Below are 16,531 nucleotides of genomic sequence, written 5' to 3'. Positions count from 1 at the left end.
GTGATATCTGAATCCTTTTTTTTTTTTTTTTTTTTAAATAGTGAATTTGTGACAAACAACATGAAATAAAGTAAAGCAGAAGGGAGGAGTTCTTCCCACTCTCTCCACTTTGAAGAATGGCAGGCCTGAAGCTCGTTACCCCGGCCACATCTTCCATGGGTCCTTTTTTTGGACTGCCATGGCAGCAGGAGGCAATCCACGATAACATCTATACACCTAGAAAATATCAGGTAAATAGTTAGCATTTTTTGCTGGTATTCATGTAAAATGGTTCTAAAACTGTATTCATAATGGTCTTTAAAAAGTCTTAATTTGGCTTGTTGAAACCTGTAGAGACCTTGCACAAAATTAACTATGGATAACCACAGTATTCTGGTTACAATAGATTTAAAGTACTGTAATGTTAAAAGATTGATAGCATAATAAATCAACACATAAGTATGGCCTTAAAGGTGATTCAATAAAAAATGCGGGTGCGCCTTCAGAAAATATATATATATGTGTATATTTATATATATACTGCATATATGTGTGTGTGTATATATATATATATATATATATATATATATATATATATATATATACACACACACACACACTCACCGGCCACTTTATTAGGTACACCTGTCCAACTGCTCGTTAACACTTAATTTCTAATCAGCCAATCACCTGGCGGCAACTCAGTGCATTTAGGCATGTAGGCATGGTTTAAGACAATCTCCTGCAGTTCAAACCGAGCATCAGTATAGGGAAGAAAGGTGATTTGAGTGACTTTGAACATGGCATGGTTGTTGGTGCCAGAAGGGCTGGTCTGAGTATTTCAGAAACCGCTGATCTACTGGGATTTTCACGCGCAACCATCTCTAGGGTTTACAGAGAATGGTCCGAAAAAGAAAAAATATCCATCGAGCGGCAGTTCTGTGGGCGAAAATGCCTTGTTGATGCCAGAGGTCAGAGGAGAATGGCCAGACTGGTTCGAGCTGATAGAAAGGCAACAGTGACTCAAATAACCACCCTTTACAACCAAGGTAGGCAGAAGAGCATTTCTGAACGCACAGTACGTCGAATGACACTGGAGGAGTGTTTTGAAAAGAAAAGAAAACCTTTGTCGAAGAAGGATTCAAAAAAATCTATTTAGATGAGACAGACGCTGACGTCCACAACAGCGTCAGGTTCCACACGCGTTCTGCGGAGCTCACGTTGCGTTACTCCTTAGCCCGAGGTTGAAACCAACAATGAAAGTGATGAAAAAAGTGAGACCGATATTGCTCCGGACTCATCAGATTACTGGGAGCCACCTCATTCAACCGGGAGCAGCCTAGAGCCTTCCCCGTTGTTATGTGCGCAAATACTGTAGTTCAACAGTTCAATAGTTTAGTTATGTGTAAATAATCTCTTATTTTGCGATCAAAAGCTCTATTTGTCTTGTTGTTTATTATTTTGTAGAACAAAAACATTATTTAGATGTTTGGGATGTCACATAAGCGAAAAATAGCTGTGTTAAAGTCGAAGTTAAGTTTGAAATGTATGCTTTCACAAAAAGCTCAATTTCTCTGTTTTTTCATCAGAATTTGGAAAATTGCTCAAACTAAGCTATTTTCTAATGCTGATTTCTAAAGAATGGAAAAAGATATGAACGAAAAAAAAAATTATACTCAAAGAAGAGAGTCTAATCTTTCTTTTGGTGGGTTCCATGTTTATATAGCTATAGAACAGAATTTTCTGTGGGCCTTGCAAAATCGGTCAAAATCCAGTAAAACGGCCGGGAGTGAAGGGCCTTGCTCCGGTGAAAATGTCTGGGAGTGAATGAGTTAAGCATCTAAATAACTGCATGGGTTACCTCATTGACCATTTGCTCTAAAGAGGAGATTAACGGCATTCAAATGAAATGTTACTGTTTTGTTTATTTTTGATGGTAGAAAAATTGAAGCTTCACCTCATCAGTCTTTGTATGGAATGGAATTTATTTCTACTTTACAAGTTGTAATGTTCTGATGAATTTGGATTTTGGTTTCCGTGTATTTACAAACACTTAATTATTTGAACTTTCTTACACAGGTAGAACTTCTTGAAGCAGCACTTGAACATAACACTATCGTCTGTTTAAATACTGGCTCAGGGAAGACATTTATTGCAGTTCTCCTAACAAAAGAGCTTTCCCATCAAATCCGTGGACAATACCAAGGAAATGCAAAGAGGACTGTATTTCTTGTCAACTCAGGTACTTGCAATTCCATTTCTAGTGTGTTTTTGTGTGTCCCAAAGTAACCGTTTATTTGATAATGGGAAAGCACAATCACTTTTTTCTCCACCGAAATAAAAACCAAAAATTTCCTCCTTGTCCAAACCGATAACCTTTTTTGTATGAATGGCGATAAGGTTTATGTGTTTACCATTCTCAGTTTTGCTCCCTATAAGAGTTACGTTATCTTACAGCAGAAATGTGAAGTAATTTCATAACATGCCAAATAGAGTCACAATTAAAGTAATTAAACATTGTCCAACAAATAAAGCATGAAAAAATAATTTATATGTTGTATATTTGACAAAATAATCGCGTTTCCGAAGTTCAAGCCTGAAAGGTGACAAACCCGGAAGTGATACGTCACACCGAGAACAGCGATGGCAACTCCATACATACGGCCGCCATACAAAGCCCTTCAAACAATGATTCAAACAGCGATATAAGTGATAGATCGAGCGCAAGGGAGGAGATCCAAGTTTTTGAAGAGTTGGAGGAAGAAGAGGAGGTTGAAATTTTATGTTGAACCTAATATGTATTAGCCAGACGCTAATCAGGTTGCAAACAATGTGCCGAGACTACCTGACATGGAATGGATACAAGACCCTTAGAGATTACAATATTGGTAAGATATAGGCTGTTTTCATGATTTGAAGATGCAGGCATTTGCACATAATTTTATGTTTTTGTCTATCTGATGACATTGTTAAAAAAAATTAATAATCAGACTTCATGTTCATTTTGGCAGATCCGGCAGCTCTCGTTCATATAAAATAATACTATAAAAACATTGGGGGGAAAGAAGGAGATTAGTCGTTGATGGCTTTCTCCACTTTACTGTGGCAACAATAACAAAAGAAAATAATAGCGGACTGCCGCCACATTCGACCGTGAAGTTTTGTTATGTTAAGTGTCTTGTTATGAGCTTTTTGTTTACAAATGTATCGAACACACGACGTGCTGACAACTTTGTTTCTTTATTAACACATGGAGATAACAGTACGAACACAGCTTGGGGCTCTCGGGAGGAAGTGGCGTCTAATGGCGTGAGGAAATGTAGTTTTTTCACACAACCGAACAGATTACAAAGCACCACTTCAGTGTTGTCCCGAGACTACATTTCCCATGACTCACTGCGCGACCTGCGCGCTCACCGATTCGCTGCCAGACATTAAAACTAGAGATGTCCGGATCGGACGCCGATATGGGCAAAAAATGCGCATCGGTATCGGATCGGAACACGGAAAAATTCAGATCCAGACTTCCGATCCAGTTTTTTATAAAAGGCCGGTCCGGGTTTTCCAGCGCACCGATTTACATAATCCATTCCAGTTTACTGCTTCGGTTTCCCTAAAATCCGGTCCGCATTTTACGGCACACCTTCAACACACTACATTTACATTACAGTCTCCCAATTTACCGAGAGACTTTATCGGTAAAAATGTCAGCTGTGTGGGATCATTTCACCTTAAAGGACGACAAAGACGAAGAGGCAGAGTGCAACATATGCCACAATAAAGTCAAGTGTAGTGGTAAAGCTGTAAGAAGTTTTAATACAACCAACCTAATCAAGCATTTAGCGAAATACCACCACAAACAATATGAGGAGTATGTTAAGAAAACCGAAGACAAAAAGAAAGGTCCTAAGCAACTAACACTGGCAGAAACTTTTGCTGTGCGTGACAAACTGGCACTCGACAGTCCTAAAGCCCAGGGAATAACAAGAGTCATTGCCGAAGAATTCATTCTGGATGACGAGCCATTATCTCACGTGAGTAAAGACGCACCATCCAACACTTAGAACCACGGTACAACATGCCCGGCCGTCATTACATCCTTGAGCGATTCGGCCGTGGAAGATTCGAGAACGATTCACAAACATCCAAATTCCGATTATTGAAATATATCAAGCAAAGCGGAACTAATACACAGCTCGGTCTTCGGGATGCAATAAGAAACTGACCGCATTGCGTCCCGAAAATAAACATAATGCTTGTTATAGACCCGGGTAATGCCAACTCACGGCATTAGCTCAACTCATGCCGCTGGATAAAAAACACAAGAATACCTGACTGCTGCTGACAGCCGCTACAAACTACGTCAACGTTGTTTTACTGGAGATAATAGATATATGTATATAGAACTAGATGGCTCCTCCTTGAGTCATCACCTTATCGTGGTGGAGGGGTTTGCGTGTCCCAATGATCCTAGGAGCTATTTTGTCTGGGGGCTTTAAGCCCCTGGCAGGGTCACCCATGGCAAACAGGTCCTAGGTGAGGGGCCAGACAAAGAATGGCTCACAAGACCCCTTATGATGGAGAAAATTACAGGATCCAAGTTTCCCTTGCCCGGACGCGGGTTACCGGGGCCCCCCCCTGGAGCCAGGCCTGGGGGTGGGGCTCGAAGGCGAGCGTCTGGTGGCCGGGCCTTTTCCCATGGGGTCCGGCCGGGCACAGCCCGAAAAGGCAACGTGGGTCCGCCTTCCCATGGGCTCACCACCTGTGGGAAGGGCCAAAGGGGTCGGGTGCGTAGCAATTTGGGCGGCAGCCAAAGGCCTTGGCGGTCCGACCCCCGGCTACAGAAGCTAACTCTTGGGACATGGAATGTCACCTCTGGCGGGGAAGGAGCCCGAGCTTGTGTGTGAGGCAGAGCAGTTCCAACTAGATATAGTTGGACTTCTCCTCCACACACAGTTTGGGTTCTGATACCAGTCCTCTCGAGAGGGGTTAGACCCTCTTCCACTCTGGAGTTGCCCACGGTGAGAGGCGCCGAGCAGGTGTGGGCATACTTATTGCCCCCAGGCTTGGTGCCTGTACGCTGGGGTCTACCCCAATAGACGAGAGGGTAGCCTCCCTCCGCCTTCGGGTGGGGGGACGGGTCCTGACTGTTGTTTGTGCTTATGCACCAAACAGCAGTTCAGAGTACCCACCCTTTTTGGAGTCCTTGGAGGGTGTGCTGGAGAGTGCCCCCTCTGGGGACTCCCTCGTTCTGCTGGGGGACTTCAACGCTCATGTGGGCAATGACAGTGAGAACTGGACGGGTGTGATTGGGAGGAACGGCCCCCCTGATCAGAACCCGAGCGGTGTTCTGTTATTGGACTTCTGTGCTCGTCACGGATTGTCCATAACAAACACCATGTTCAAACATAAGGGTGTCCATATGTGCACTTGGCACCAGGACACCCTAGGCCGCAGTTCGATGATCGACTTTGTGATTGTGTCATCGGACTTGCGGCCGCATGTTTTGGACACTCGGGTGAAGAGAGGGGCGGAGCTGTCAACTGATCACCACCTGGTGGTGTGTTGGCTCCGATGGTGGGGGAAGATGCTGGTCAGACCTGGCAGGCCCAAATGTATTGTGAGGGTCTGCTGGGAACGTCTGGCAGAATCCCCTGTCAGAAAGGGCTTCAACACCCACCTCCGGCAGAACTTCTCCCTTGTCTCGGGGGAGGTGGGGGACATTGAGTCCGAGTGGGCCATGTTCCTCACCTCCATTGTTGAGGCGGCCGATCAGAGCTGTGGCCGTAAGGTAGTTGGTGCCTGTCGTGGCGGCAATCCCCGAACCCGCTGGTGGACACCAGCGGTAAGGGATGCCGTCAAGCTGAAGAAGGAGGCCTATCAGGCCTTTTTGGCCTGTGGGACTCCGGAGGCAGCTGACAGGTACCGGCTGGCCAAGCGGACTGCGGCTTCGGCGGTCGCCGAGGCAAAAACTCGGACATGGGAGGAGTTCGGCGAGGCCATGAAAAACGACTTCCGGACGGCTTCGAGGAAATTCTGGTCCACCATCCGGCGTCTGAGGAGAGGAAAGCAGTGCACCATTAACACTGTGTATAGTGAAGATGGTGTACTGCTGACAACGACTCGGGACGTCGTGAGTCGGTGGGGAGAATACTTCGAAGCCCTCCTCAATTCCACCGACACGCCTTCCTTTGAGGAAGCAGAGCCTGGGGACTCTGAGGTGGGCTCTTTAATCTCTGGGGTTGAAGTCACTGAGGCGGTTGGTAAGCTCCTCGGTGGCAAGGCCCCGGGGGTAGATGAGATCCGCACGGAGTTCCTAAAGGCTCTGGATGTTGTAGGGCTGTCATGGCTGACATGCCTCTAAAACATCGCGTGGACATCGGGGACAGTGCCTCTGGATTGGCAGACCGGGGTGGTGGTCCCCCTTTTTTAAAAGGGGGACCGGAGGGTGTGTTCCAATTATAGAGGGATCACACTCCTCAGCCTCCCTGGTAAAGTCTATTCAGGGGTGCTGGAGAGGAGAGTCCGCCGAGAAGTCGAACCTCGGATTCAGGAGGAGCAGTGTGGTTTTCGTCCCGGCCGTGGAACAGTGGACCAGCTCTACACCCTCGGCAGGGTCCTCGAGGGTGCATGGGAGTTCGCCCAACCAGTCTACATGTGTTTTGTGGATTTGGAGAAGGCGTTCGACCGTGTGCCTAGGGGAGTCCTGTGGAGGGTGCTCCGGGAGTACGGGGTACCGAGCCCCTTGGTAAGGGCTTTTCGGTCCCTGTATGACCGGTGTCAGAGTCTGGTCCGCATTGCCGGCAGTAACTCGAATTCGTTCCCAGTGAGGATTGGACTCCGCCAAGGCTGCCCTTTGTCACCGATTCTGTTCATAATTTTTATGGACAGAATTTCTAGGCGCAGCCGAAGCGTTGTGGGTGTCCGGTTTGGTGGCCTCAGCATTGCATCTCTGCTTTTTGCAGACGATGTGGTGCTGTTGGCTTCATCAAGCCGTGACCTCCAACTCTCACTGGGGCGGTTTGTAGCTGAGTGTGAAGCGGTTGGGATGAAGATCAGCACCTCCAAATCCGAGACCATGGTCCTCAGCCGGAAAAGGGTGGCATGCCCTCTCCGGGTCGGGGATGAGATCCTGCCCCAAGTGGAGGAGTTCAAGTATCTTGGGGTCTTGTTCACGAGTGAGGGTAGGAGGGAGCGGGAGATTGATAGGCGGATCAGTGCAGCGTCAGCAGTGATGCGGACTCTGCACCGGTCCGTTGTGGTGAAGAAGGAGCTGAGCCAAAAGGCGAAGCTCTCGATTTACCGGTCGATCTATGTTCCTACCCTCACCTATGGTCACGAGCTGTGGGTCATGACCGAAAGAACAAGATCACGGATACAAGCGGCCGAAATGAGTTTCCTCCGCAGGGTGTCAGGGCTCTCCCTTAGAGATCGGGTGAGAAGCTCGGTCATCCGGGAGGGGCTTGGTGTCGAGCCGCTACTCCTCCGCGTTGAGAGGAGCCAGTTGAGGTGGCTCGGGCATCTGGTTCGGATGCCTCCTGGACGCCTCCCTGGAGAGGTGTTCCGGGCATGTCCCACCGGCGGGAAGCCCCGGGGTCGACCCAGGACACGCTGGAGAGACTATGTCGCTCGGCTGGCCTGGGAACGCCTTGGAATCCCGCCGGAGGAGCTGGCTGAAGTGGCTGGGGAGAGGGAAGTCTGGGCTTCCCTGCTGAAGCTGCTGCCCCCACGACCCGACCCCGGAATAAGCAGAAGATAATGGATGGATGGATGGAGAACTAGATGGTACACGACAGACTCGACTGCTTTTGCAACATTGAAGTATTGAAAACAAGATGCGTTAGTAAACATGTAAAAATGTATATAAATAAATGGTTTTTAAGCACTTCAAATGTCATAATTATGTTAAGTTTTAAACATAACTGTCCAACCAAATCATTTTTTTAACAAGAATAAAGTACTGTAGTAGATAAATGCTTGGCTTTATTAAATGCTTCTGTTTATCTACCTTAGCTGTGACAGGTAGAGTGACATGTACAGTGGGGAGAACTAGTATTTGATACACTGCAGATTTTGCTGGTTTTCCCACTTGCAAGCCATGTAGAGGTCTGTAATTTGTATCATAAATTCTCTTCAACTGTGAGGGACGGAATCTAATACAAAAATCCAGAAAATCACATTGTATAATTTTTAAATAATAGATTTGTATTTAACTGCACAAAATAAGTATTTGATACATTACCAATTAGTAAATATTTCGGCTCTTAGTTCTTTTTTTAAGAACCCCTCCTGTTCTCCACTCATTACCGGAAGTAACTGCACCTGTTTGAACTCGTTACCTGTATAAAAGACACTTGTTCACATGCTCAAACAAACTCCAACCTCTCCACAATGGCCAAGACCAAAGAGCTGTGTAAGGACATCGGGGATAAAATATTTGACCTGCACAAGGCTGGGATGGGCTACAGGAAAATAAGCAAGCAGCTTGGTGAGAAGGTAACAACTGTTGGAGCGATTATTAGAAAAACCAAGAAGTTCAAGTTGACGGTCAATCTGCCTCGTTCTGGGGCTCCATGCAAAATTTCACCTCATGGGGCATCACTGATCATGAGGAAGGTGAGGGATCGGCCCAGAACTACACGGCAGGACCTGGTCAATGACCTAAAGAGAGCTGGAACCATAGTCTCGAAGAAAACCATCGGAAACACATTACGGCGTCATGGATTAAAATCCTACAGCGCACGCAAGGTCCCGCTGCTGAAGCCAGTGTATGTCCAGACACGTCTGAAACTTGCCACTGACCATCTGGATGATCCAGATGAGCAATGGGAGAAGGTCATGTGGTTGGATGAGACCAAAATTTAACTTTTTGGTCTAAACTCGGCTCGTCGTGTTTGGAGGAAAAAGAAGGATGAGTACAACCCCAAGAACACCATCCCAACCGTGAAACATTGGGGGGGGGGGACACATCATTTTTTGGGGCTGCTTCTCTGCTAAGGGTACAGGACGACTGCACCGTATTGAGGGGAGGATGGATGGGGCTATGTATCGCCAGATCTTGGCTGACAACCTCTTTCCTTCAGTGAGAGCCCTGAACATGGGTCATGGCTGTTGTGGTTCTGGGTTAGGGGGGGACCCAAGCGCAGAGATGACAGGCAAAACTGGCAGTTACAACACTTTATTGAAAGGGTTGGCGGAAGGTGTTGAAATAGTCAGGTGATTCTTTGCGATTGATGAGCAGATGGGCAAGCAGGTGTTCAGGCAGGCAAGTATCGCACGATCTAGGGAATAAAAGAATGAGCTAAATAGTATTTTTCAGGTTTTCTGACTGAGGCTGGAGTCACCAACTCTTTGAGCTGAGTTGTTGATCTGGCGATGAGGTGAGGCCAAGGAGTGGTTTAAGTAGGCTGTTAACGACGATCACCTGCACCTGGTCCCAGGCTCACCCATCTGTCCAATCCTGCAATCAAGATGCACACACACACACACACACACACACACACTGAGGAGCAGGGCTCAGGGGGCAGGATTCCTAACAGTACCCCCCCCCTCCTACGGGCGTCACCTGGCGCGCGAGACAGGCGACCAGGGTGCTGATGATGAAAGTCACGGATAAGCGACCGGCATAGCACATGGCGGGCATGGACCCAGCTGCGCTCCTCGGGCCCATATCCCTCCCAGTCCACTAAGTACTGGAGACCTCGACCTCATCGACGCACGTCCAACAGCTTCTGGACGGAGAAGGCAGGATGCCCGTTGATGAGCTGAGGAGGAGGAGGGGCCGGCACTGGAGCAGACAACGGACTGGGTGAAACTGGCTTTACCTGAGACACATGGAACGTGGGGTAGACTCTGAAGGATGCAGGGAGCTTGAGGCGAACAGCGCATGGGTTTATCACTGCTGCGACCTCGTAGGGGCCCACGAATCGTGGTGATAGTTTTTTGGACTCCACCTTGAGTGGGAGGTTACGGGTGCTGAGCCAGACCCTCTGCCCGACGGTGTAAGATGGCGCTGGTATACGTCGGCGATCAGCTTGCGTTTTGGAAGTTGAGGCTGCACGGAGCAGGGCATCGCGAGCAGTCTTCCAGACTCTGGCACACTTGCGCATGTGGGTTTGCACCGATGGAACAGTGCATTCACTTTCCTGTGATAGAAACAAGGGGTGTTGGTATCCCAAGGAGCATTGGAAGGGTGACATACCTGAGGAAGCGCTCGGTCACGTGTTATGCGCATACTCGACCCAGGCGAGATGTGACCAGGAAGATGGGTGTGTGTTGGACATACAGCGCAGGGCGGACTCCAGTTGTTGGTTGGCTCTCTCTGCTTGCCCGTTAGTCTGCAGATGGTATTCGGAGGACAGACTAACCTTGATGCCCAGGGCCGTACAGAAAGCCTTCCAAACCTGGGAGATGAACTGGGGGCCACGGTCAGAAACCATGTCAACAGGGATTCCGTGTAGACGGATGACATGGTGTAGTAACAGATCCGCTGTTTCTTTAGTGGATGGAAGCTTGGGTAGTGCTATGAAATGAGCAGTCTTTGAGAACCGGTCTATGACAGTGAGCACGACTGTGTTGGCCTTGGAAGGCGGGAGACCAGTGACAAAGTCCACGGCTATGTGCGACCATGAGCGTCCAGGAACAGGGAGTGGCTGAAGAAGGCCGGAACTGGGCTTGGAGGAGGTTTTATTTCGTGCGCAAACTGTGCAAGCCGTCACGAAGGCTCTTGTGTCTCCTTCCATGGAGGGCCACCAAAACCGCCGCCTAATAAACGCTAGGGTTCTGCTCATGCCAGGGTGACATGTCAGGGGTGTGGAGTCCCCCCACTCTAGCACCTGGGCTCGGACCGAGTCGGGCACAAACAAACGGTTCCTGGGGCCGCCTCCGGGGTCCGCCTGCTTTGCTTGGGCCTGCTTCACCACTGACTCTATTTCCCAATTGAGTGAAGCGACGAAACAGGCAGAGGGCAGAATGGGTTTAGGGTCTAGTATGTTGCAGCTGGGCGAAAACTGACGGGACAGGGCATCGGGCTTGATGTTCTGCGACCCTGGTCGATAGGACAGGGTAAAGAAGAATTGGTCAAAGAAAAGAGCCCACCTGGCTTGCCTGGAGTTCAACCTCTTCGCTGACCGGATGTATTCAAGGTTCCGATGGTCGGTCCATACAATAAATGGGTGCTCTGCCCCTTGCAGGTGGTGGCGGCATTCCTCCAGGGCCAGTTTCACTGCCAGGAGCTCTTTGTCGCCGATACTGTAGTTGCGCTCTGCTGCAGAAAGCTTTCGGGAGAAGAAAGCACAAGGGTGTACCTTGTCGTCCCGTGAGCGCTGGGAAAGCACTGCGCCCACTCCAGATCTGAGGCGTCCACTTCGACAATGAACTGGCGAGATGGGTCGGGGTGACACAGGATTGGTGCGGAACTTAATAGCTTCTTGAGGTAACTGAATGCCACCTCAGCTGCACCAGACCATTTGAATGGGGTTGATGGCGAAGTCAGGACTGTGAGGGGGGTGGCCACCCGGCTGTAGTCCCTGATGAATCGCCTGTAGTAATTTGCGAAGCCCAAGAAGCGCTGCAGCCCTTTCCGTGTGGCAGGCCTTGGCCACTCAGCAGCAGCCATCACCTTGGCAGGGTCCATCTTGAGCTTCCCCTCAGCGACGACAAAACGAGGAATGTGGTTTGGGAGACGTGGAATTCACACTTTTCTGGTTTGACATACAGCTGATTCTCAAGCAGTCTCCGGAGCACTTGTCGCACGTGGCTTACGTGAGCTGCTGGGGATTCTGAAAAAACAAGTATATCGTCCGGGTAAATGAACACAAATTTGCCTATCATGTCCCGCAGGACGTCATTGACCAGGCACTGGAAGACAGCAGGTGCGTTAGTTAAGCCAAAGGGCATCACCAAGTACTCATAGTGGACACGATGAGTATTAAAGGCTGTCTTCCATTCGTCCCCCTCACGAATGCAGACGAGATGGTAGGCACGGCGCAGGTCGAGCTTGGTGAATATTGTGGCACCATGAAGGGGAGTAAAGGCAGACTCAGTTAGGGGCAGCGGGTACCTGTTCTTGACAGTTATAGCGTTGAGGCCTCTGTAGTCCACACAGGGTCGCAGGGTCTTGTCCTTTTTGCTAACAAAGAAAAACCCAGCCCCCACCGGCAAAGAGGAGGGACGGATGATGCCGGCAGCCAAAGATTCAGTGATATATTCCTCCATAGCTTGCCGTTCATGGCGTGATATGTTGAACAAACGACCTAATGGCAGAGGCGCACCCGGCTTCGAGTCAATGGTGCAGTCGTAGGGTCTATGGGGAGGCAGCGTCTTGGCACATTTTTCACTAAAAACAGGAGCAAGATCATGATAACAGACCGGGACAGTAGACAGATCTACTTGCTCGGGTACTGGAGGTGAGACTGCGACACCGGTAGCCGAACCCAGGCAGTTGTTGAGACAAAAGTCACTCCAGGCCGTTATGCTGCCCTCTCTCCAGTCAATTTTGGGGTTGTGGGTCTTTAACCAAGGAAGGCCAAAAACTAAGGGCACTTGCAAATTCTCAAAAACATAAAATCTCGTTACCTCTCTGTCGTTGCCAGAGAGTACTACTGATAACGGGACAGTCACTTGGTAAACACAATGCAATAGATGACCATTGAGGGCCCGAGCTTTGATTGAGGTGTTCAGAGGCTGCAGTGTGATTCCCATCTGGTCCACCAGACTGCGGTCAGTTAAGTTGTCATCTGCACCAGAATCAACAAGAGCATATAACGGCATATACTGGTCCCTCCAATTAAGCGTAGCAGATAGTTTTAAGCGAACAGTGGTTGTGGTGTGGTTATTACTCACCTGGCTGTTCCTATTGGAAGGGGGAGTGGCCCTCCTTTCCGACCGCAGTGGACAGTTGGCGAGAAAGTGATTACTTCCCCTGCAGTAACGGCACAGATTGCCATCCCGGCGGCGCTCCCTCTCTTCACTGGAGAGCCGGGCGCGTCCCAGCTGCATCGGCTCGGGTCCCACACTAGGAGGCAACACAGTTGGGGAGTCGTTAGACTCATAAAGCGAGGGGGATAGAAGGCCGTGTGGCAGGGTGGCCAACGAAGGCAGAGGCCCCTGCCGTCTCGAGCGCTCCCTGCGATGCTGACGGAGACGACAATCAAGCCGGTTGGACAGATCGACAAGTTGGTCAAGATTGGCGGGCTCATCGCGGGCGGCCAACTCATCTTTGATTGAGTCATTGAGAGCACCCCGGAAGACATCTGGGAGTGCCTCATCGTTGAAGTGGCACTCCGCGGCAAGCGTCCTGAAGAGAATAGCAAAGTCTGCCATGCTGTCAGAGCCTTGCCGGAGCGACATGAGACGTTTGCTGCTTCCTTACCTCGCACTGGGTGATCGAATATCTTTTTCATTTCCTCTGTGAAGGCATCATAAGAGGAGCAGGTAGGAGATCGCCCCTCCCACGTGGCCGTGGCCCATTCAAGTGCTGAGCCCCGAAGGCAGCCTATAAGGTATGCTATTTTGGCGTCGTCAGAAGCATACATGTGGGGCTGCTGTTTGAAAACAAGCGCGCATTTCATCAGAAAGGCCCGGCACGCCCCTAGGTCACCATGATAAGGAGCCGGTGCCGGATCAAACGGCTCTCTGACGGCATAAGGGACAGTGTTAGATGGCTCGGCAGTAGGCGGTGTGCGCTCGGAAGGGAGGAAAGCCCAGTCTGGAGGCGAGTAAGGGTTTCAGCGAACATACGAACCTGACTCATTAGGGCTGTGATTGCTTCGCCGTGCTGCTCCAGAAGACCGTCCTGTGCAGCTAATCGACGGCGGAGCGGGCTGGTCTCTGCTGGGTCCATAATGTGGCCAGATCAAGCTGTTGTGGTTCTGGGTTATGGGGGGACCTAAGCGCAGAGATGACTGGCAAAACTGGCAGTGATAACACTTTATTGACAGGGTTGGCGGAAGGTGTTGAAATAGTCAGGTGAGTCTTTGCAATTGATGAGCAGATGGGCAAGCAGGCAAATATTGCAGGATCTAGGGAATAAAAGAAGAATTAGCTAAATAGTATTTTTCAGGTTTTCTGACTGAGGCTGGAGTCACCAACTCTTTGAGCTGAGTTGTTGATCTGGCGATGAGGTGAGGCCAGGGACAGGTTTAAGTAGGCTGTTAACGACGATCACCTGCACCTGGTCCCAGGCTCACCCATCTGTCCAATCCTGCAATCAAGATGCACACACACACACGGAGGAGCAGGGCTCAGGGGTCAGGATTCCTAACAGTGGCTGGGTCTTCCAGCATGACAACGACCCAAAGCACACAGCCAAGGCAACTAAAGAGTGGCTCCGTAAGAAGCATCTTAAGGTCCTGGAGTGGCCTAGCCAGTCACAAGATCTGAACCCGATAGAAAATCTATGGAGGGAGCTGGAAGTCCGTGTTGCCCGGCAGCAGCCCCGAAACCTGAAGGCTCTGGAGAAGATCTGCATGGAGGAGTAGGCCAAAATCCCTGCTGCAGTGTGTGCAAACCTTGTCAAGGACTACAGGAAACGTTTGGTATCTGTAATAGCAAACAAAAGTTTCTGTACCAAATATTAAGTTTGATTTTTGTGATGTATCAAATACTTATTTCATGCAGTTAAATACAAATATATTGTTTAAAAATCATACAACGTGATTTTCTGTTTTTTGTATTAGATTCCGTCCCTCACAGAGTTGATGAGAACTTATGATACAAATTACAGACCTCTACATGCTTTGCAAGTGGGAAATCGGCACTATAGCAAATACTTGTTCTCCCCACTGTATACATTTCAGACTCCTCATGATCACTTCCGGCATTTATATGTCTCTGTCTCCACACAAACACATTCATTCCAGGGTGGCTTCCTTGCAGAAACTGTTTTAACAAGTTAAACGATGATTGACAGATTGCTGCCCGGCTTCTTTGGGCAGATCAAAGCCATCGTTAACTTTCATAAGCAAGTGCCGCAGTGACTGAGAGGAACAAAGGGCTGGGAGAGGGAGGGTGTGAGGCTGTGCACAGAGCAGAAAGCAAGGCTTATGTGGATTAAAAAAAATAACTACCACACGTGCTTGCGATGGGACTATCGCGCACGCGCATGGCGATGTTTAAACGATATATCGTTCAGGCTTACTATCAAGCGATCACCGTGAAAGAAACTCCGAGCCGTACAAATGCAATGCAATGCTTGAAGCATGAAGGTGGAAATACATAATACAAATGCAAATAAATGTGCACAAACTCACCGGCGGTGTGTGTCTCTTACGGCAACGTGACCGTGAATTACCGCGACGCCGACCCGCTTATATGCACATCCACACCCCTTTCCGGATTGACAGTGGATTAACCCTTTCGGATAAGATCGTGGATGACGCACAATTTCAACACGCTTAACCTAGCGAACGCAACAACAACTATAATCGGGGATTGCGAGTTAACTTTAGGCTAACGTCGCTAGCTTATACTGTTCATTCCACAATAGTTGGCAGCTCTGCTTTGACAAAGTCATCATTCATCTAGCCAAAAATCACACTTTTTGGCAAATCCTTGATCATAAGCAGACCGGTTAAGGAAGCAGGCATCTTCGAAGTGTTTGCAGCAGAGAACACTACTCGATGATGGCGTGAAATTCATTTGCTTCGTGCGAACGAAAGATGTCCATTTACGTGCCCTGCTATCCTTTGGCAACTCATAAAACTTTTCGTTTGAGTGAGAACAAAACATCGCCACACACTGCCGTGGCATCTTACCGAGAAGCAATGCAACAAACAATACTGTTCTATGGCGGACTTCCCTCGCACTTCCCGGTGTGACGTAATTTCCGAAGATTTTCGAAGATTGCCGAAGAAAAGCATTATCGTTGTCAAGGGTGTTGCTATGGGTTAAACAAAGAATCTGGAAGGGTTACGTTAAAAAAAAAATAATAATGAAAATATGCTTATAATTGTTGAGCCATTGATATTATTCAAAAACATGGTTGGTCAACCTTAGTTCACATTTCCGCTTTAAGCCCAGTATTTGCTCCTATGTACCGGTAGTTACTCTGGTTGCTAATTTTGGCGCTGAAGGTAATACCCTTCAGCAACTTGAGTTCCTCTCCTAGCTTCCCTTAATGTATGCACCGCCTTCCTGAGCCTTGTGTTCTCCCTGGAACAGAAGTTGCATCAAGCTTTTTAAGTTGCATTTGTATTTTCAATGATTAAAAACATTCATTGTTTAACACTTAGAATTTGTCTGTGTGAAGCGATCTGCACTCGGGCATGGGCATTAACTTTGTTTAAATTGACATTAAAAAGCATTAAATGACATTTGATGATACCTGTAGACACCCTGGAAAGGCTGTGCGGCATTCCATTTGTTGTGTACCTGGGAGGGGACTTCTCAATGAAAGTGAGTCGAGGCGGCCGTTTTGAATGGAGCAGACCCAAAGTAGAGACTTTTTCTGTTTTCAAAGCGCTGCCACGCTGATGTCAACAACTCATCCGATAGCAGAGGGGCAGGCATATTAATATCTGTTCTATCAGGCTGTTTCGGAGGACGGATACAC

At 48.6% G+C, this 16,531-nt stretch overlaps 1 protein-coding gene across 9 annotated transcripts in view; it reads left to right on the top strand.

The window, feature by feature from the left end:
* Window positions 1-16,531, top strand: part of dicer1 (dicer 1, ribonuclease type III) — a 207,712-nt gene that overhangs the window by 33,778 nt on the left and 157,403 nt on the right. For all 9 annotated transcript variants that reach the window (XR_009067182.1, XR_009067184.1, XR_009067183.1 and 6 more), the window contains exons 3-4: window positions 42-230; window positions 2,059-2,221. Coding sequence is in view for 6 of the 9 variants with exons in the window: in XM_057859860.1 (XP_057715843.1) it covers window positions 117-230; window positions 2,059-2,221 (277 nt within the window). In the remaining 3 variants the exon portion in view is untranslated. The remainder of the gene's footprint in view (window positions 1-41; window positions 231-2,058; window positions 2,222-16,531) is intronic.

Source organism: Corythoichthys intestinalis, chromosome 15, assembly GCF_030265065.1.
Source record: "Corythoichthys intestinalis isolate RoL2023-P3 chromosome 15, ASM3026506v1, whole genome shotgun sequence".
NCBI classification, from domain to species: domain Eukaryota; kingdom Metazoa; phylum Chordata; class Actinopteri; order Syngnathiformes; family Syngnathidae; genus Corythoichthys; species Corythoichthys intestinalis.
This window is presented reverse-complemented; position numbering and strand designations above follow the sequence as displayed.